Below are 22,533 nucleotides of genomic sequence, written 5' to 3' on the forward strand. Positions count from 1 at the left end.
GAGCTCCTAACACTTTTTTCATCGTGATAGGTTTCATAATTTCACCTCTGAAGGTGAAATGTGTACTTACATTCTGAAATATTGCTCTGAATTATCATCCCAAGGGTCCCAGAGATAACATGAAGTGTCGTTTTGTTAGATAGAATCCTTTTTCATATCCTAAAAAGGTCCATATTGCATGCACGATCGATTTTGCATTTACACTCATTCAATTTGCAAAGAAAGGAATCTGTGAAAATCTAACCCTAAACGTTCTTTCAACCAGTCAAATTATGTTCGTATTTATTCCGCAGAGATCCTAGAATGTAACCAGACTTCACTATATCATTAGGAGTGTAGTATATCTTATAGGACACCAAATTTGGTCAGAGAGCGACGCCTTCATGGCACGCCAATGACACGGGCGGTCTTCACTTGATTGACTGTAACTTTGTAAAATAAGCACCAATTGGGGTCAAACAAAGCTAGCTAGATAGCCAATGAGCTGGGCTTTACGGGAGTATGCGGAAATCCCGTATCTGTCGCACAATTCTGCTGCTAAACTTGTGCGACAGCAAGCCTTTTACGTTTGGACAAAAATTTCAAGAACATGTAGAGTTATGAAAACTGGGTGTTTTGCAAATGCTGAACTTACAATATGGCTACTAATACTGGAAAAGCTAAATCAAAGTCCAAGTATAGAGATTTGACGATATTCTTGCAGAAAGTGTTTATGTAAATGCTTCCTTCACAATTTACCCAAATGTACCTGGGTGACTTCACACTAAATGTCATGTTGCTTGCTCATACTTCAAGTTATCAGTCTGAAATGTTGCACATACAATGCTTGGAATTACAACCAGATTGACAGCTAGATGTGGGACATTTTACATTTTAGTCATTTAGCAGACACTCTTATCCAGAGTGACTTACAGTAGTGAATGCATACATTTCATTTTATACATTTTTTTGTACTGGCCCCCCCCCGTGGGAATCAAACCCACAACCCTGGCGTTGCAAACACCATTCTCTACCAACTGAGCCACAGGGAAGACGAGGGACCTTTCTGTTGCATTTCAAAGATGGTGGTAGAATTTTTGTGTTTTTTTAAACGGTTGTTTTTTTCTTTGTATTTTCTTCTACAAGATCTATTGTGTTATATTCTGCTACATTCCTTTCACATTTCCACAAACTTTAAAGTGTTTCCTTTCAAATGGTGCCAAGAATATGCATATCCTTGCTTCAGGGCCTTTTTGTCATTGAATTGTAATCATAAAACCTTAAATCTTGGAATTGAATTGGAATTCAATATTTGTACATTTCCCAGTTAATGTAATTAATGCACTTTGTAAAGGATTTGTTTTAAATCATTTCAAATTGTATTTCTATATGTTCAGTATAGCTAGGCTGTCTGAACAGTGACATAATCTGCCTGAAAACATGAGGGAATTGAATTAAAATTGGATTTGTGGAATTGTTGGTATAATATTGAATTGGGAGTATGCATAGACAATAAGCAGTGAGTAGCAGCAGTATAAAAACAAAGGTGGGCGGGGTCAATGTAAATAGTTTGGTGGCCATATTATTATTATTGTATTATTATTATTATTATTTGACCCTGCTGGTCATCTATGAACATTTGAACATCTTGGCCATGTTCTGTTAAAATCTCCACCCGGCACAGCCAGAAGAGGACTGGCCACCCCTCATAGCCTGGTTCCTCTCTAGGTTTCTTCCTAGGTTCTGGCCTTTCTAGGGAGTTTTTCCTAGCCACCGTGCTTCTACACCTGCATTGCTTGCTGTTTGGGGTTTTAGGCTGGGTTTCTGTACAGCACTTTGAGCTATCAGCTGATGTGAGAAGGGCTTTATAAATAAATTTGATCTGATTAACAGACCATGTGCTGGTATTGTGCATGTGGTTAACAATATAACTACACTTTTAGTTCCACTAAGACGTCAAGTATACACTAGAAAAGGTTCTTAACGTTTCTGAATCATGCACTAGTGTCATTGGTAGGATTTTGTTTCACCAGGAAATACATGTTGAAGACATCCTCATCCTTTTACTGAGGACCAATGTGAAATGTACAATACATATTTATATGTCCATTGTGAAATGGAATCTGTCTATTTTTTGCTGTTGTATAGTACTGCTTTGGTTCAAGTTTGTTCACTTGAGTTTCATTTATATAAGACACTGAGAAGTAAAAAAGAAAAGTTTCAGAATTCTAAATTGCAGGAAAATGTTGCAGCCTTTTTATTTTCACAAGGCCCTGTTTAAATTCTTTAGACAGATATCCTTCCTTCGTTGTTTCCATAAGCTTAGCAGATATCTATAAGTGATTGGATAAGCTTAAGCAAGGTCAGCAACCTATTAATTTCACCAGTTCAGATCTGTTAGTACTTCAAGAAAGGTATGAAGGAAGGATGCATTTCTCAAGTATTCAAACAGGACCCTGTATATTGATAACCGGGATCCATTACGGCCTTTGACCTTTCTCCAGCTAATACATTACGAATGTCAACAGCCTAAATCCATACCACTGGAATAAAAAAAATGTTAATCAGCTCCATTGATTCTGTGTCTTATCATATGCAGACATATGGAAACTCCCAAAACCACTTTCATCAGTTAATTGCCTAGCACTTCTAAGCCAAGTGTTAGACCTGTGGATAAATATAAGTGAAATTATTTTCTCCAAGTGCTTCTGGACACTCCATGTAGACTGATACTTATATTACTGATGGGTGTAAGTGCACTGCAAGCATATATCTCGTCCCGCCTCTTAATAAGAGAGTGACTCACTCTGCGGAAAGCGTGGTGGGTTGTCATTAACATCTGTGATAACTATAGTCACTGTGGTGGAGCCGGAGAGACCGCCCATTTGGCCTGCCATATCGGTTGCCTTGACGACCAGCTCGTAGCGATCCTGCTTCTCCCGGTCCAGATCTGCCACGGCCGTCCGAATCAGTCCTGATATGAGAGAAAGAGAGAGGGGGAGAAATATGGAGGGAGAGAGAGACGCCGAAAGGGAAAGGTCACGTTAGCGCTTAGCTCTCATATGTGATAGCCTGCTAAATCTTCTCTAGTCGCGAATATCAACTTCAGTTAAGCACTCTATTAGAGGCACAAGTGCGGCACATTCCATTTCACCCTCTCAGCTCGTCTTGATAGAGTAGATTGTGTCACATCTGTGCCTCCATGCTTATATCATTACGGCTGAGCTGTATTAAAATGAATAATATATAGGGGCCAGAATGAAGGCACACACCACTGAAGAATGTTCGGCGAAAAAGCCAGTGCTCATCTTTCACTGGCAGTCGAGGAGGAGTGGATTTAAGATAGAAAACCAAAACAATCTTATGACTTCTCTTCATGTGATTTGAGTGAACATTTTGTGAAGTTCCGAAACTTTAACAATGCCATAAATGTACACTACCGTTCAAAAGTTTGGGGTCACTTTAGAAATATCCTTGTTTTTGAAAGAAAAGCACGTTTTTTGTCCATTAAAATAACATCAAATTGTTCAGAAATACAGTGTAGACATTGTTAATGTTGTAAATGACTATTGTAGCTGGAAACAGCAAATATTTTATGGAATATCTACATAGGCGTAGAGAGGCCCATTATCAGCAGCTATCACTCCTGTGTTGCAATGACACGTTGTGTTATCTAATCCAAGTTTATCATTTTAAAGGCTAATTGATCATTAGAAAACCCTTTTGCAATTATGTTAGCACAGCTGAAAACTGTTGTCCTGATTAAAGAAGCAATAAAACTGGCCTTTAGACTAGTTGAGTATCTGGAGCATCAGCATTTGTGGGTTCGATTACAGACTCAAATTGTTCAGAAACAAAGAACTTTCTTCTGAAACTCGATAAGTCTATTCTTGTTCTGAAAAAGGAAGGCTATTCCATGCAAGAAATTGCCAATAAACTGAAGATCTCGTACAACGCTGGGTACTACTCCCTTCACAGAACAGCGCAAAATGGTTCTAACCAGAATAAAAAGAGGAGTGGGAGGCCCCGTTGCACAACTGAGCAAGAGGGACAAGTACATTAGAATGTCTAGTTTGAGAAACAGACGCCTCACAAGTCCTCAACTGGCAGCTTCATTAAATAGTACCCGCAAAACACCAGTCTCAACGTCAACAGCGATGAGGTGACTCCGGGAGTTGCACAGAAAAAGCCATATCTCAGACTGGCCAATGAAAAGAAAAGATGAAGATGGGCAAACGAACACAGACACTGGACGGAGGATCTCTGCCTAGAAGGCCAGCATCCCGGAGTCGCCCTCTTCACTGTTGATGTACTGCTTTTCTTTAAAAAACTGACATTTCTACGTGACCCCAAACTTTTGAAAGATAGTATATTTACCACCTTACCCCAAACATGACCTTTCTTGGTATGTTTCTCCAAGAACCTGGCAAAAAAATTGCATGGCAATATACCACGGGCAGTATAAACCCGGAACTCAATTGGAATTGTTAACATCCTCAGAGTATTTCAAAACAGAAAAATGAAATTCTAAATCAGGGAAGGTTGTGAATTTCTCCTCCTTTCAGTGCGATTTCCATCTCTATATATTTTCATACCGATCCCAGACTCACTGAACGAGATGATAATGTAAAGAGTCAACTCTCTGGTCAAATAGTGGGAGCTGTGTGCTGCTGACTAATGCAATTATATTCCCTGGTGGGATATCTGCATCAAATTCCATTGTTGCATTGCCCGAGTTGATGGCATCTCTCCCAGTGCCTTGCATTGTGCTTGTCTGCTAGACACACAACTTAGAGATTCCACTCACATTCAACATCAAGTAGCTGCAGGCAATGTTTGTATGTCAGCATACAGTACATAGTCAAATTCAGTTGCGGGATATAGAGGCACATAATACTGCTTTCAAGAACCAAGGGCATGGGAGACATCAGAAATTCAGCTTTTTGCATCAGCTCTTTCTTAGTAAGATCTCATTTAACTCAATCAAATGTTTCTTGACTGCTAATGTTTGTTACATGCTTGAAATTTCATTCCTAAAAAATATTGCACATCAGTTGTCAATGACTGAGCCCTGTGTGTTTGACTGTTAGTCGCTCTGTCTGCAAAATTACCAAAATGTAAATGTATTTTTATGACAGGGTAGTGAGAGCAGAGCTCCAAGAAGTTGTTATGTCTCTAGAAATGTATGGAATATAATTAAGTAGAATCCTTAGGCTTTCATCCTGAGAAGTAACTCAAACTTGAACTTCAATACCAAATACCATAATGAAGTTAAAATACATTCAAATGACATACCATTCCTTAAAAAATCCCTCAGATGTAGGTCATTGTTCATGGATCCAGAAAGATGGTTAAGGATTAACACTTTTGAGTGACCGCGACAAAATTTATGAGGTGAAATTCTCAGCTGTTCTGTTCTCTGACCTCTTTTACCTGCACCTACACTACATGACCAAAAGTATGTGGACACCTGCTCATCGAACATCTCATTCCAAAGTCATGGACATTAATATGGAGTTGGTCCCCCATTTGCTGCTATAACAGCCTCCACTCTTCTGGGCAGTCTTTCCACTAGATGTTGGAATATTACTGCGGGAACTTGCTTCCATGCAGTCACAATTAGTAAGGTTGTGCACTGAGGTTGGGCGAATAGGCCTGGCTTGCAGTCGGCGTTCCAATTCATCCCAAAGGTGTTCGATAGGGTTGAGGTCAGGGCTCTGTCCAGGCCATTCAAGTTCTTCCACACCAATCTTAACAAACCATTTCTGTATGGACCTCGCTTTGTGCACAGTGGCATTGTCATGCTGAAACAGGAAAAGGCCTTCCCCAAACTGTTGCCACAAAGTTGGAAGCCCAGAATCATATAGAATGTCACTGTATGCTGTAGCGTTAATATTTCCCTCCACCGGAACTAAAGGGCCTAGCCCGAACCATGAAAAACAGCCCCAGATCATTATTCCTCCTCCACCAAACAGTTGGCACTATGCATTCTGGCAGGCAGTATTCTCCTGGCATCTGCCAAAACCAGATTCGTCCTTAGGACTGCCAGATGGTGAAGCATTCATCACTCCAGAGAACTCATTTCCACTGCTCCAGAGTCCAATGGCTGCGAGCTTTACACCACTCCAGCCGACTCTTGGCACTGCGCACGGTGATCTTAGGCTTGTGTTGGGCTGCTCGGCCATGGAAACCATGGACATTTCATGAAGCTTCCGAAGAACAGCTATTGTGCTGACGTTGCTTCCAGAGGCAGTTTGGAACACGGTAGTGAGTGTTGCAACCGAGGAAAGACGATATTTAGGCACTTTGCATTTCAGCACTCGGCTGTCCTGTTCAGTGAGCTTGTGTGGCCTACCACTTCGCGACTGAGCTGTTATCGCTCCTAGATGTTTCCACTTCACAATAACAGCACTTACAGTTGACCGGGGCAGCTCTAACAGGGCATACATTTTAACTGACTTGTTGGAAAGGTGGCATCCTATGACGGTGCCACGTTGAAAGTCACTGAGCTCTTCAGTAAGGCCATTCTACTGTCAATGTTTGTCTATGGAGATTGCATGGCGGTGGGCTTGATTTTATACAACTATCAGCAACGGGTGTGGCTGAAATAGCCGAGTCCACGAATTTGAAGGGGTGTCCACTTACTTACAAATACATAGTGTATTTTGACTGATTGTGCATAAAAATGATGGGGGGGAGATGATCTATGAGTCTCCAGGCCAACGCCGCTGAGGCAGGGCCATTCATCATCTAGGCACAACCGAATCAAAGTGGCGAGACCAAAAAAGGAATCATTAAAAGTTTAGTGCAGGGGTACATTTGCAGACCACACAAACCTTGGAATATGCCTGAGAGACTACAGTTCATGCCCATGTACCTCAGACAAAGAGGGAATTCACCCAAATGTGCTGGCTGGGAGATACAATCAGAGTTATCTCAACAGACTGTAATATAACACTTCAGAGATGTAATGATAACTATTTCATTTCAATACGTATTCTTAGATTTTGAGAAATATAAGTACACGATATGAGGTATGAGACAAGAAATACATAAACTCACTGTTTGCTGATACATTATTATTTCCTTGGATAAAGTATCCAGGACCTCTATACCAGGTGGTGTCAGAGGAAGGCCCTAAAAATTGTCAAAGACTCCAGCCACCCTAGTCATAGACTGTTCTCTCTGCTACCGCACAACAAGCGGTACCGGAGCGCCAAGTCTGGGACCAAAAGGCTCCTTAACAGCTTCTACCCCCAAGCCATAAGACTGCCAAATAGTTACTGTAATCAAATGGCTACCCGGACTATTTGCATTGACCCCCTTATTTAATTATTATTTATTCTCTCTTGCACAGGCTGGATGTACACTCACTGGACTCTAACCTCACACATACTACACTGACACTCCAACACACACACACACACACACACACACACACACACACACACACAGACACACACACACACCGCACACAAACACACATATTCACATTCCTTCACACTCTTCACATACGCTGCTGCTACTCTTTGTTTATTATCTATGCATAGTCACTTTACCCCTACCAGAATGTATATATTACCTCAATTACCTCGACTAACCCCTGTACATGGACTCGGTACCGGTACCCCTTATATATAGCCTTGTTATTTATTGTGTTATTATTTTTCCTTTAGTTTATTGAGCACATTTTTCTTACTTACTTTAAAAAAATCTGCATTGTTGGTTAAAGGCTCGTAAGTAAGCATTTCACAACAGGTCTACACCTGTTGTCACAAATACAATTTCATTTGTAATACTACAAGTCTGTGAGTCTGCCCTTACCCGTCTGTCTGTCCACTGTGAAGAACCTCTCTCCGTCCAGCACGCTGTACACAACCCTGGCACTGCTCCCGTATGTAGGATCATCTGCATCCGACGCAGTGACCTTCATCACCGATGTTCCTGCAGGAGAATTACATGTCAGAACAGCACAATAACACAAGGCTTCAGGACATCCAGGTGAGCCCTCCACTCATACAAACAGATAGTGAATCAGTGAGGAAGAGGAACCATGAGACAGAGAGAGAGGGGAGGCTGGAAAGGCTGCGGAGCCATTTCAGTGCCCTACAATATGTTTGTTCCTCAAAATAATATATGTGTTATTTCAGGACACCTCCCCTTCGTGACCAAGTGTTCTCGCCTTCATAGGACAACAAGCTGTGTTTTTCGAGAAGAAAGAGAACATTAAGACATTTAACAACTCTATCTTCAAAGACTGATGAAAGAACGTGATAAATCGAACAAACTTTTAACAGTGATTACAACCACATATGAACATGAATAGTTTCCATGATGACTTTAAAATTGTGATTTATTGGGGAACACAGTTGTTTCATTGAAGCATAATTCTCGCTCTGTTCCAAGTCAAGTGTGTGTGTAGCCACAGGCCTCTGGCACTACAATGCAAAGGCCATATTTACATTTAGTCACACATTTTAGCCAAAGCAAAGCCTTGAGCCCATAAAGCTTAATGGGCCTGAGTCCTGTGGGGAAAGGAAGCTAAACTTGCCTTTTAGCTTGTTAGCCATTTCTCTGTGGAGAAACACCTTGAATGGGGTGACTGGGTTTGTGGCAGCAATGGCCCCTCAAGGAAAGAGAGTCAGCCTCCATCCCAGGCCAAGATATAGGTAATTAATGACAGCTGGTGTTGTCCACAAAAGGTCACAGCTGTAGCGTTTCCCAGAGCCCTGTCATGCTACTTACTGTCCAGCCGCATAATGGCCGTATGATAATGATGCTAATTAGCAGGATGTGTCAGCGCTCTGTTTGTTTCCTGTCATGGTGGTGTAAGGAAAAGGACAGTGGATTATCATTAAAAGCCACCCAGCCATTACCACAGGCGCCTTAGATCAGTATCTGCAGCCGCCTTTTTGGTTTCTCCCTAATTTTCTCTCGCTAGCAGGGCCGCAACGTTTCTCCAAGGTGGCTTACGCCAGCTATTAGCAAAGCTAGCTAAAGTAAATGTTCTCTGCAATGGTACGGAACTAAAGCCTGGGAATTCTGTGATGTGCTTGAACTTTAAGCTAGCGTCCTATTATTGCACTCCTAAATCCTTGTGATCAGTGTAGCTCTTTAAGTTGAACCTAATTCCTGCTTAGAGTTCATATTTCAACTCCCTTCGGATTATTCAATGGCTGGATCTATTGATGCTGTTCGAATGAGGTCTTTAAGCGTGTACTGTGTTGTATGCTACCATCATTATCAATGCTACGAACCGTCTTGATCTCCTTACAGCAAAACATAATGTAAGCTCGGGAGATCAGGATGGTTGGTACGGGGCTAAAAGTAGATACCCTGCCTATCCTCAAATATCAGGTTTTCTGTCATTGTCTGGCTGATATAAATTTGAAACTGTCCTTATCGCCTTAGAAACAGAAGGCATTATAGCAGATATCTTTTTTGCATTGCTGGAAATAGGGGGGTTGTCCATTTTCGCATACCTGGTTATGCGCTGGTAAAGCAGAGCAGCCATTCCCTTTCATGGGATTACTTTCTTATCGTAATTTTCCCCAGGTAATAATCAGCGTGACGCTCAGCTGTTTCGGGGCTGCCTGGGTGCGAGGCGGCTGGAAGAACTATATAAATGCAAATGCTACGTTATTGTGTATATATTAAAAAAGGTGAAGTAGGAGTAAGTCTGCAGCAGCTAGAGTCGTTACTAATGCCTTGGCTGGCCTCAGCTCTCACAAGCAGAAGCAGCTAAGGCATTAGTTATCGGCTGTGGTGTTTGTCTGTCTTAAGCAGATTCCACTTTGTGACAGCCTCAAGGGAATTTCAATAAAAGTTATTGACTAACCCAATAGCAAACAACAAAATGTTACAGTAATGAGAAAAGTATTTTAATGAAGAAAGCGCCCTTTATTCATTATCTAAAGATTCGTTTTGCTTGCTCTCTAAATAGAAGCGGATGAGTAAATTGCTTTGAGATGAGACGGAATGTAGTGGAGTAATTTATTTTATTTTTTTAACAGCGTAATGGAAGATATACCATAAGTGCACATATTTTTTTTAACAAGCATGTTTACCTGTTTGCATGTGGATCTTTCGCGCATTCAGCCGCGCTTCACATTGAATGTTTTCAATCTCTGGAAACTGTAGGTTTGGATAGATCTGCTATTAGCGTGTCCTGGCCATTAATGTTGCATATACTATGGAACCTCACATCACTGCTCCACCAGAATGAAAGGCATTCTGAAAGCTATGTCTGCATACCAAATTGCACCCTATTCCCTAGATCGTGCACTCCTTTTGACCAGGCCCAATAGGGCTCTGGTCAAAAGTAGTCCAAATAGTGCACTATGTAGGGAATAGGGTGCCATTTGGGATGCAAAGCTATGTAATATCCATGTACCAGTATCGCACATACATCACTATTCATGCACAGCAATGGTATTGATGTTACATCAGCTAGCAGATATGGAGTGCATATCCCTGCCAATTTCATACTGAAGACACACAACTCGGAGGTAGATGCAGTTTAGTCTTTGAATGGGAAAGAGACAATGTTTCTCTGAGGAAATGTATCAGGAAACAGTTCCTGCCACTTTGCGAAGATCTCAGAATTGTGTTGTCACAATGGCAATATGAACATAATTTCTTTGAAACGTATCGTTCTGACCATGGTTGAATCCATCAAATCAGTTGTATCTTATAAAGCCATTTATACATCAGCAGTTGTCACAAAGTACTGTATCTGGCCTCATCTCCATTGCTTAGTTGTCTAATGTGGACATGAACGGAGGAGTCTGGCATACCATTACCAATCACCGATCTAACTACTTTACACCCTTCTCAGTTGAAACAGTTGAGGAAAATCAGTAGTGACTGGCTGTGTCATAAAATATACATTAAAGGGTGCTTAATTTCTGTCGTACAAACACCCCCGCCTAAATGTCACCTCTCAGCTTTCAAGATGTCTGTCTCTCAGTGGAAAAAGCGTGGAGTGGTGAACTGGATATTTCACAGATGCTCTGCAATGGCGTCCAATAAGCACACTGGACAACAATGCAAAATGTGGCGCTTTCGGTTGCTTATAACCTAGTAATAGCATGTTAGTTACTAAGTAATACAGTGTTCATAACAAAAATAAGGTCATAACCCGTGTCAGGGTTTTAAAACGTCTAATAGTTCAGTGTGTGGAGTGGAGTGTGTCTGAGTAATTGTACCCTTAGTGATATACTGTACTGGGGATGAAAATACATAGGCTGTTGAGGAAGATACGTGCGAAAATGAAAGATCTAATAAGAGGGTTTTGGTGTGATATATTTATTTTTCACACCTACTGGCAAGATTTATGCATAGGTCGGTTTTAATGGCACAAACACAGTCTGTTCAAACGGCTTCCCACAGCATTCTGCACTCATGGGGAGATGGTTCAATTACCGTGTGGGGAACTGGAGGAGAATGCCATGTGTGAGACACTAGACTGACAGCTATTTAAGGGGCAGCCTCGTAAAAGAGATTTGTGCCCATCTCCGGCACGGCGGTGATGGCTGCACGGTGGCTAACGCGGTACCCTCCCCTAGTTCTGCCCACCCTAATCTGCAGGACCAAGTGCTCCCCTCCCGTATTATGGATAATTTAGTAAAGCCATAAAAGCCTAGGTGTTTTCACATGAAAAGTTATTTCTCCACTACTTTCAGTTGTGATTCATTCCTCAGCATTCTGCATAAAGGTGAGGAAGGAAAAAAAAGTGGAGGGAAAAAAATTACTGTCATAAAAGTCAATGGCCTGCTTACTGAGGTCCCTATGAGGATTTAGTGATAATATTTCCCATCTGCCGTGACAGAAAAATAAATCTAGCCTTTATTAGCCCGTACCTTGGTTCTTTTATTAGATTGTGTCATTATTTGTTTAGTAGACAGTATTGTGGAGCCGTGACCTTCGGTTGGCTCCTGTGAACCACATCTACTGTTCAGTCTGAAAGTAATCGATTTAATGCTTACAGTGCAGAGTAGGCACTAGCGCTGCCAGGGGACCTAGGAACATAGCGAAAATGATGCTGAATAATGCAATAGGCAATACGAACATAATCTCTTTGAAACAATAAACTGTACTGGAATTACAAACCTGTGTGTGTAATGAAATGTATCAGTTGAATATTCTTTACTGCACATCCAAAAGACTGCCACTACTAACATGTCTGGGTCATTTTACTCAAGGAATGAAAAATATCCCTTGAAAGCATCTCTGCCTGCTCTACATTTGTCCATCCAGCTCTCCCAGGTGACACATCAGATTTCTCCACTCCCATGTCTATTCATGCTCAGCCAATCTCCCGACACGTCAAAACCAATGAGTTACAACGCAGGGGTTGAGTCTATAACACTGAATGTTCCTCAGCTCACAAATATACCTGGATGTGGGCCATATTGATCGAGGCACGTGGCCACCGTATCCCATTCCTCTTCTCTGTGATCTCTCTCATTTCACATCTCTCCTGCACTTAGCCCCGATAGGCTGGTGCTGTCATGACTGTGACCTCCACAAGCTACAGCTCTCCACAGCCTTCCACAGCATCCAAAGGTTATATGACCATATGAGTGATGATTACTTTAGTCTCTACTAGACCTGTGGTGGGATTCCACTAAGAGGCTGCTCTCTTGTGTGCTGATCTGTGCTCTACGCAAAGCCATGTGCTGTGCCCTGTCAATCAACACAAGCAGCATCAGGTAGGGGTTAGGTGGCTGTGACACAAATCTAATTTCCTGGCTTGTCTTTGCTGTCCAGCATCCCCTTAGAAGAGAACCACATTAGTCACAGGATTAACACAGCGGAAAACGTTCACGCAACGTTCACCCAGCGACTCTCCAGTCAGAGAGACGGCTCTGCTTCTGACTGTGTTGATCTTTGGGGTCACTGTGAGGATGTCTCATGTGCAAATATGACTTAAAAGCATACACACGTCTACAATTTGAGAAATGCTTTCTTGCTGTTTCTACCAGACCTGGGTTCAAACACTACTTTAAATGATTTAAAAAAACTTTATCTGTGCTTGATTGAGCCTCCCTGGCTAAATGGACCAATAGAATAGTCCTACAACTGCAAATCCCACCCATTTGGCACTTCAGGTAGGGTAGAGCAAACACTCAAATAATTCATAAGATTTCAATAGTATTTGAAGCCAGGTCTTTTCTAATTAAGGGCCCTTGCAGAGTATAGGGCCCTACAAAAAGTATGCCCTTATCAGGTAAAAGTGAGGTTGTTACCAGGCAGATGTGAAGATTCACCTTTTCTGTTAGGTCAAGGAGCATTACCTTTTGAGGATAATGGTTCAGAGATTATTGGAAGATGCATGTTAAAGGTTGTGTGGATGAACACTAATGACCATTGTCCAATGAGGTTTGTCTTTGGTCCTATTGATCCACATGGATATTTTAGACACAAACTACAAATTTGCCTCAAGTCCAGAAAAATTAAGCACCATTGTGTTCATGAAGAGCAAAGTATGAGAATTACAATTATCCCTAGTGCTGTGGATCCTTGAGAAAATGTACAGAACAAGTTTGACAACGTTTTCATGTAGTATTTTTTTTAAAACTCTAGGCACTCAATGCAAAATCTAAATATTTAAACCACTACTACGGATGGCATAGTCCGAAAGAGCGGGGAGATGGATGACATTCAAATGTGACTTGTTTCAGGAAACTAGGCGTATGTCGCGCGTCACTAATTCACAGAGGAGCCATTTGAACGTAAACTTTTTATTTTTATCGTAATGAATTTTTGGGCAGAAATAGCTTCTGGAACATTTGAACTTTCATGTGCCTTTATATCAAACTTGTATGCTATAATTAAATACAAATACAGTTGTTAAATTACGAGCGTATTTGGTTTAGCCACTGAAAAAGACAGGATTGGCTGAGATAATGGGTGAGCTGGACATGCCGAGAGATGAGTTCGGATTGGTCTGCCATGTTGCACGCTTCTGTCTACAACATGAACTGGTCAGTATGCCTAGGTAATCCTTTCTAACCCAGCTTTTTTTTTTAAAGTAATCACATAGTAGAACTACAAAAATGTTGCTCTCCACTTCCTGAAGGACCGAGTTTTGAAATCAGTGGAATGCCCGGTGGAATTACTGTAGAGTATGATAGCTAAGGAGAAAATTCTGGTGTTTGATTGCAAATATGTAGAGGGAGTCAAAAAGAGAACAAGCAGAAGGCTGGTGTATAAAACATCTGTCTCCAGATTACATCTTCAAACTAAGGGAAACCATGGCATCCGTGACAGAGAGGGAGAAGTGTCCATCCATGTATACGGGTAAGATAGCTACATTTTCAGATATTACATGTTTCTAATTTAGTCAGAAGGTTGTTTTCATTTCAAGTTAAAGCCTACTGTTAGCTAGCAAGCTAACGTTACATGTATGATCTGTCTAGTAATATTTGCATTGCTAGGTATAGCCTAATGTTAGCTAGCTAGCTAACATTGAACCTGGTTGGTTAGTTACAGTTGAAGTCGAAAGTTTACATACACCTTAGCCAAATACATTTAAACTCAGTTTTTAACAATTCCTGACATTTAATCCTAGTACCAATTCCTTTTCTTAGGTCAGTTAGGATCACCACTTTATTTTAAGAATGTGAAATGTCAGAATGATAGTAGAGAGAGAATGATTTATTTCATCACAGTCCCAGTGGGTCAGAAGTTTAAATACACTAAATTAGTATTTGGTAGCATTGCCTTTAAATTGTTTAACTTGGGTCAAACATTTTGGGTAGCCTTCCACAAGCTTCCCACAATAAGTTGGGTGAATTTTCCTCCTGACAGAGCTGGTGTAATCGAGTCAGGTTTTTAGGCCTCTTTGCTTCCGACTTCAACTGTACCTGCAGATTCATGCAGGGTGGTAACGTTATGAGTTAGGATTATGGTTCATTGTTTAGCTAGCTTGCTACATGTCTAAACAAAAGACTCCACTATGCAAGTAACCATTTCAACGTTCATGATGTCACAGCGACAACTTTCGATAAAAGTAGCTGGTAAATTCGCACTGGCTATTTACTCCGATTTCAGAGCGCACTCAGCAGAGCGAAGAATAACTGACAAATTTACGAATGCTCAACACCCGTTGAATATGGCCAGTGTCAGTAATGTTGGCAAAAAAAGTGTAATTCAATTGTTGCCAGCAGCACAGTTACAGTCACCAATGCTCTGGATAACATAAAAACAGCCTAACCAGCTATGCTAGGGCGAGTAAAATGGTCAGAGTGAGCTGTTCTCTCAGAAGTAGCTAACAAGCTAGCCAATGTTAGCCAGTTAGCCTGGGTGCTTGACTGCTGTTAGGTCAGAACCCTACTCCTCGGCCAGTGCATCCAGTGAGATTGTGCGCTCTGAATGCTCCGAGAGCAAAACGCTCTGAATTTACAAACGGACAATCTGACAACACACTGAGTTTACGAAAGCCCAGAGCGCACTCTGGCCCTCCAGATTGAATTTACAAACACACCGTAGTATAAACCAGCCTTTAGTGTTGAAATCTTTGGTTATTTGGTACATGGCCTCACATGTGAATCCTTAAAGAGATGGGTGCGGCTAAGTCTTAAGAGGGTATGAACGATGCTGAATGGATGTAGACAAAGAAGAGGTCTCCAGTAGGTTTACCAAAATATTAAAGGACATTTTCTCAAAAGTGAGGTTTCAAGTTTATCAACTTTCAAAGCAGAATTACTTTCCCATTGTTCCTCAACTGTAGTGTATGATATACCACTTTCTAGCTCTGAGTCTCTAATTTTACCCAATGTAAAAAAAAAAAAAACATTTCAAATTTTGCTGTAAAAGGCTGAATCGAGCCGGTCACAAATATTAATGGCTTAGCGCAAACAAAAGCCAAAGTTTGATCCCATTTAAGCCCCTCTCAATAAGTTATTTTCAAATTGGCAGCACAGAACGACTTACTGTGTCCCAAACACAGTAAGTCGTTGTGTGGTGTGCTGCAATGCCATAGGCAACGCAAAGTACTATTATTGTTTTTCAAGTGTAGTTTTTTCAGAACTGTATTCACACTCGTTGTGTGCTACTGTATACTGTCAGGCTTCCACAGAAAACCCAATCTTGCTCTATAAATATCAACAAACAGAGATACACAATGCCCTGCATGCATCAGTACAGTATGTGCGCATCATATATAAAATATTATATTTTTCAGCAAAGTGGGTTTTCCCATCTTGAGTGCACCACTTGAAAAGACAAACCATTCCCTTCTCAGTTGCATAAGCAAGGGCTAGGAGCCACGCTGTGAGCGCTTAACCACCTCCTCACTATAAAGCTGGCACACCTACGGTAGTTTGTTTACCCATTACCAACTTCTGAGTGGACTGTGTGAATGAAATGTCCTCTTTCAGAAAGGTTCCATCTCGACATATAAACACAGTTTTTGTCTGAGTCAAATTAGAGATATGTGAAAAGCAGCTAGTGCTTTTGGACTTTAAATGGACGGCTGCCCATGGCTCGAAAATGGACAGAGGTAGGTAACATTAGCTTTTAACATGGCCAAATAATTTACATTAATGCCAGGGCCATTTTATTTGGAAAATAAAAAAGGAAAAACCATAAAGAGAGATGATGACCTGGTGGTTTTTAAGTGAACAGCCATTAATCAAAAAGGCATAGATAGTCCTCCACACGATGAAGCCTTCTATCTCATGTTACCGTTAGCACTGGCTCCTCACGTTAGCATTGAACCAACCGGCTGACCCCCCAGCGACCCACAATTTGCTGCGCTAGCTGCTGCTTTTACCCAATATATTTTAACAGGTACATTGGAGCATAATAGGGCAGCTACACTATACAGTAGGACACTACAGAGACCATGAATGTACCGTAGGTGGGCAGAGAGACTAGCACTCACAAAAACATGCTAATGCTATCTCTACCACTAATGTTCTGACAATAGAGCCCCTAAGTGGAGCTCTCATAATACCCATAAAACCTAGTGGTCAAACAGGGAATGGTTCCAATAATTTCTTCGACCATCCATTTTTCCTATAGGGGATTTTATAAACACTTTAAAAAAGGGCTATGTTTGTGTAGGCTTACCCTGGTGAGACGCTTTGATAACCGTGTAAATCTCTCTCGGACAAGGTGACTTTTATGAATATATTATATATACACTGCTCAAAAAAATAAAGGGAACACTTAAACAACACAATGTAACTCCAAGTCAATCACACTTCTGTGAAATCAAACTGTCCACTTAGGAAGCAACACTGATTGACAATAAATTTCACATGCTGTTGTGCAAATGGAATAGACAACAGGTGGAAATTATAGGCAATTAGCAAGACACCCCCAATAAAGGAGTGGTTCTGCAGGTGGGGACCACAGACCACTTCTCAGTTCCTATGCTTCCTGGCTGATGTTTTGGTCACTTTTGAATGCTGGCGGTGCTTTCACTCTAGTGGTAGCATGAGACGGAGTCTACAACCCACACAAGTGGCTCAGGTAGTGCAGCTCATCCAGGATGGCACATCAATGCGAGCTGTGGCAAGAAGGTTTGCTGTGTCTGTCAGCGTAGTGTCCAGAGCATGGAGGCGCTACCAGGAGACAGGCCAGTACATCAGGAGGCGTGGAGGAGGCCGTAGGAGGGCAACAACCCAGCAGCAGGACCGCTACCTCCGCCTTTGTGCAAGGAGGAGCGGGAGAAGCACTGTCAGAGCCCTGCAAAATGACCTCCAGCAGGCCACAAATGTGCATGTGTCTGCTCAAACGGTCGGAAACAGACTCCATGAGGGTGGTATGAGGGCCCGATGTCCACAGGTGGGGGTTGTGCTTACAGCCCAACACCGTGCAGGACGTTTGGCATTTGCCAGAGAACACCAAGATTGGAAAATTCGCCACTGGCGCCCTGTGCTCTTCACAGATGAAAGCAGGTTCACACTGAGCACGTGACAGATGTGACAGAGTTTGGAGACGCCGTGGAGAACGTTCTGCTGCCTGCAACATCCTCCAGCATGACCGGTTTGGTGGTGGGTCAGTCATGGTGTGGGGTGGTATTTCTTTGGGGGGCCGCACAGCCCTCCATGTGCTCGCCAGAGGTAGCCTGACTGCCATTAGGTACCGAGATGAGATCCTCAGACCCCTTGTGAGACCATATGCTGGTGCGGTTGGCCCTGGGTTCCTCCTAATGCAAGACAATGCTAGACCTCATGTGGCTGGAGTGTGTCAGCAGTTCCTGCAAGAGGAAGGCATTGATGCTATGGACTGGCCTGCCCGTTCCCCAGACCTGAATCCAATTGAGCACATCTGGGACATCATGTCTCACTCCATCCACCAACGCCACGTTGCACCACAGACTGTCCAGGAGTTGGGGGATGCTTTAGTCCAGGTCTGGGAGGAGATCCCTCAGGAGCATGCCCAGGCATTGTAGGGAGGTCATACAGGCACGTGGAGGTCACACGCACTACTGAGCCTCATTTTGACTTGTTTTAAGGACATTACATCAAAGTTGGATCAGCCTGTAGTGTGGTTTTCCACTTTAATTTTGAGTGTGACTCCAAATCCAGACCTCCATGGGTTGATAAATTGGATTTCCATTGATTATTTTTGTGTGATTTTGTTGTCAGCACATTCAACTATGTAAAGAAAAAAGTATTTAATAAGATTATTTCTTTCATTCAGATCTAGGATGTGTTGTTTAAGTGTTCCCTTTATTTTTTTGAGCAGTATATATACCAGTCAAAAGTTTGGACACACCTACTCATTCAAGGGTTTATCTTTATTTTTACTATTTTCTACATTGTAGAATAATAGTGAAGACATCAAAACTATGAAAAAACATATATGTAAATAGCCTATCCAACTACCTCATCCCCAAACTGTTATTTATTTTATTCATTTTGCTCCTTTGCACCCCAGTATCTCTACTTGCACCCTCATCTTCTGCACATCTATCACTCCAGTGTTTAATTGCTATATTGTAATTATTTCGCCACTATGGCCTATTTATTGCCTTACCTCACTTATCCTAGCTCATTTGCACACACTGTATATATACTTTTTCTATTGTATTATTGACTGTATGTTTGCTTATTCCATGTGTAACTCTGTGTTGCTGTTTGTGTCGCGCTGCTTTGCTTTATCTTGGCCAGGTCGCAGTCGTAAATGAGAACTTGTTCTCAACTAGCCTACCTGGTTAAATAAAGGTGAAAAAAATGGAATCATGAAGTAACCAAAAAAGTCTTAATAAACAAGTGTTAAAATATATTTTAGATTTTAGATTCTTCAGATTAGCCACCCTTTGCACACTCTTGGCATTGTCTCAACCAGCTTCACCTGGAATCCATTTCCAACAATCTTGAAGGAGTTCCCACATATGCCTAGCACTTGTTGGCTGCTTTTCCTTCACTCTGCAGTCCAACTCATCCCAAACCATTTCAATTGGGTTGAGGTCGGTGATTGTGAAGGCCAGGTCATCTGATGCATCACTCCATCACTCTCCTTCTTAGTCAATAGCCCTTACACAGGCTGGAGGTGTGTTGGGTCATTGTCCTGTTGAAAAAACAAATAAAGGTCCCACTAAGGGCAAACCAGATGGGATGGCATATCGCTGCAGAATGCTGTGGTACCCATGTTGGTTAAGTGTGCCTTGAATTCTACATAAATCACAGACAGTGTCACCAGCAAAGCACCCCCACACCATCACACCTCCTTCTCCATGCTTCACGGTGGGAACCACATATGCGGAGATCATCCGTTCACCTACTCTGTGTGTCACAAAGACAAGGCGGTTAGAACCAAAAATCTCTAATTTGGACTCATCAGACGAAAGGTTGGATTTTCACCGGTCTAATGTCCATTGCTCGGGTATCTTGGCCCAAGCAAGTCTCTTCTTATTATTGGTGTCCTTTAGTAGTGGTTTCTTTGCAGCAATTCAACCATGAAGGCCTGATTCACACAGTCTCCTCTGAACAGTTGATGTTGACATGTGTCTGTTACTTGAACTCAGTGAAGCATTTATTTGGGCTGCAATTTCTGAGGCTGGTAACTCTAATCAACTTATCCTCTGCAACATAGGTAACTCTGGGTCTTCCTTTCCTGTGGCTGTCCTCATGAGAGCCAGTTTCATCATAGTGCTTGATGGTTTTTGCGACTGCACTTGAAGAAACTTTCAAAGTTCTTGAAATGTTCCTTATAATTGACTGACCTTCATGTCTTAAAGTAATGATGGACTTTCGCTTCTCCTTGCTTATTTGAGCTGTTCTTGCCATAATATAGACTTGGTCTTTTACCAAATACCAAATCTTCTGTATACCACCCCTACCTTGTCACAAAACAACTGATTGGCTAAAACACATTAAGAAGGAAAGAAATTCCACAAATTAACAAGGCACATCTGTTAATTGAAATGCATTCCAGGTGACAACCTCATGGTTGTGAGAATGCCAAGAGTGTGCAAAGCTGTCCTTAAGGCAAAGGGTGGTTACTTTGAAGAATCTCAAACATAAAATATATTTTGAATTGTTTAAGATCACTTCTCTGGTTACTTCATTATTCCATAAGTGTTATTTCATAATGTTGATGTCTTCACTATTATTCTACAATGTATAAAAGAGTATGTCCAAACTTTTGACTGGTACTGTATATGTATGTATATATTTACTCTCAGATTCGAAAATACTCATTAGCATCAAAGTATACATCATACAAGAATACAAATCCCTTCAAGCTCCTGCACGTTATCTCTAGCTGACACCTTTGCTAACAGGTTTTGTGTCAATTTAAAACTTGCACAAGACAGTTCAAAGAATTGTCCATTTAAAGAAAGTTAGCCAATGTATTCATTACTACATTTAGCTAACATTAGCTAGTTAATCCATAGATTCGTACCTTTGCTTCGATTCAGCAGTCTCATCCAGATCTTCATGGCATTAGTTTTTTTTATGATAGCCACATTAGCAGCCAATTAGCATTACATTTTTTGGGGATAAACACAATCGAATATATTTATAAAAGGCACCTTGTCCTAGAGAGATTTACACGGTTATCAAAACCTCATGCCAGGGAAAGCCTACATGAAACACAGACTTTGTTTGAAGTGTTTCTAAAAACGCCAATGGGAAAAATGAATGGTGGAAAAACTATTGGAACCATTTCCTTGTTTGACTGCTAGGTTGTATTGGTATTATGACTCATACTGTGGTACTCTATATTCATAAACTTTTATCTATCGACATTTTGATCCCTTTTCATAGATCTAAAAGTATAACCTTCATAACATGTCCTGCAACACCTAACTACCAAGTGCAAACTATGCACCAACTGAAAACTGTCAGTAACTGGAGAATGTGTGTGTGATGATAGATAATGTCTCTGACGCTAACAGAGACATTTCTCTGCTTGGTGACCTGAATATAACTGGTTATCATCTACACTGAACAAAAATATCAAAGCAACATGTAAAGTGTTGGTCCCATGTTTTGTGAGCTGAAATAAAAAAACAAGAAATTTCTCTCAAATTTTGTGCACAAATGTGTTTACATCCCTGTTAGTGAGCATTTCTCCTTAACCAAGATAATCCATCAACCTGACAGGTGTGACATATCAAGAAGGTGTACAGCGTGATCACTACACAGGTGCACCTTGTGCTGGGGACAATAAAAGGCCACTCTGAAATGTGCAGTTTTGTGAGACAACACAATGCCACATATGTCTAAAGTTTTGAGGGAGCGTGCAACTGGCATGCTGACTGCAGGAATGTCCTCCAGAGCTGTTGCCAGATAATTGAATGTTAATTTCTCTACCATAAGCTGCCTCTAGCATTGTTTTAGAGAATTTGGCACTAGGTCCAACCGGCCTCACAACCACAGACCACGTGTATGGCATCGTGTGAGCGAGCAGTTTGCTGATGTCAAAGCTGTGAACAGAGTGCCCTATGGTGGTGGTAGGGTTATGTTATGGGCAGGCATAAGCTACGGACAATGAACACAATTGCATTTTATTGATGGCAATTTTATGCCATTCATCCGCCACCTTCTTCTCATGTTTCAGGATGATAATGCATGGCCCCATGTTGCAAGAATGTACACACAGTTCCTGGAGGCAAGTTCTTCCATGGCCGGCATACTCACCAGACATGTCACCAATTGAGCACGTTTGGAACGCTCTGGATCGATGTGTACGACAGCGTGTTCCAGTTCCTGCCAATATCCAGCAAATGCGCACAGCCATTGAAAAGGAGTGGGACAACATTCCACAAGCCACAATCAACAGCCTGATCAACTCTAGGAGATGTGTCGCACTGCGTGAGGCAAATGGTGGTCATGCCAGATACTGACTGGTTTTCTGATCCACGCCCCTATCTTTTTTTTAAGGTACTGTGACCAACAGATGCATATTTGTATTCCCAGTCACGTGAAATCCATAAATTATGGCCTAATGAAATTATTTCAATTGAATGATTTCCTTATATGAACTGTAACTCAATAAAATCGTTGAAATTGTTGCATGTTGCGTTTATATTTTTGTTCAGTATATGTGTCCCCTCAAGAGGAAGCTTCTTACTGTGACTAATGC

The 22,533-nt window shown here is 41.5% G+C and overlaps 1 protein-coding gene across 2 annotated transcripts in view; it reads right to left on the reverse strand.

Annotated features, from left to right (window-relative positions):
* LOC115208368 (cadherin-22-like) overlaps positions 1-22,533 on the reverse strand; it is a 126,995-nt gene that overhangs the window by 76,404 nt on the left and 28,058 nt on the right. For both annotated transcript variants that reach the window (XM_029776374.1, XM_029776373.1), the window contains 2 exons: positions 7,804-7,923; positions 2,786-2,953 (listed from right to left, as the gene is read on the reverse strand). In XM_029776374.1, the coding sequence (XP_029632234.1) occupies positions 2,786-2,953; positions 7,804-7,923 (288 nt within the window). The remainder of the gene's footprint in view (positions 1-2,785; positions 2,954-7,803; positions 7,924-22,533) is intronic.

Source organism: Salmo trutta, chromosome 14 (assembly GCF_901001165.1).
Source record: "Salmo trutta chromosome 14, fSalTru1.1, whole genome shotgun sequence".
NCBI lineage: Eukaryota > Metazoa > Chordata > Actinopteri > Salmoniformes > Salmonidae > Salmo > Salmo trutta.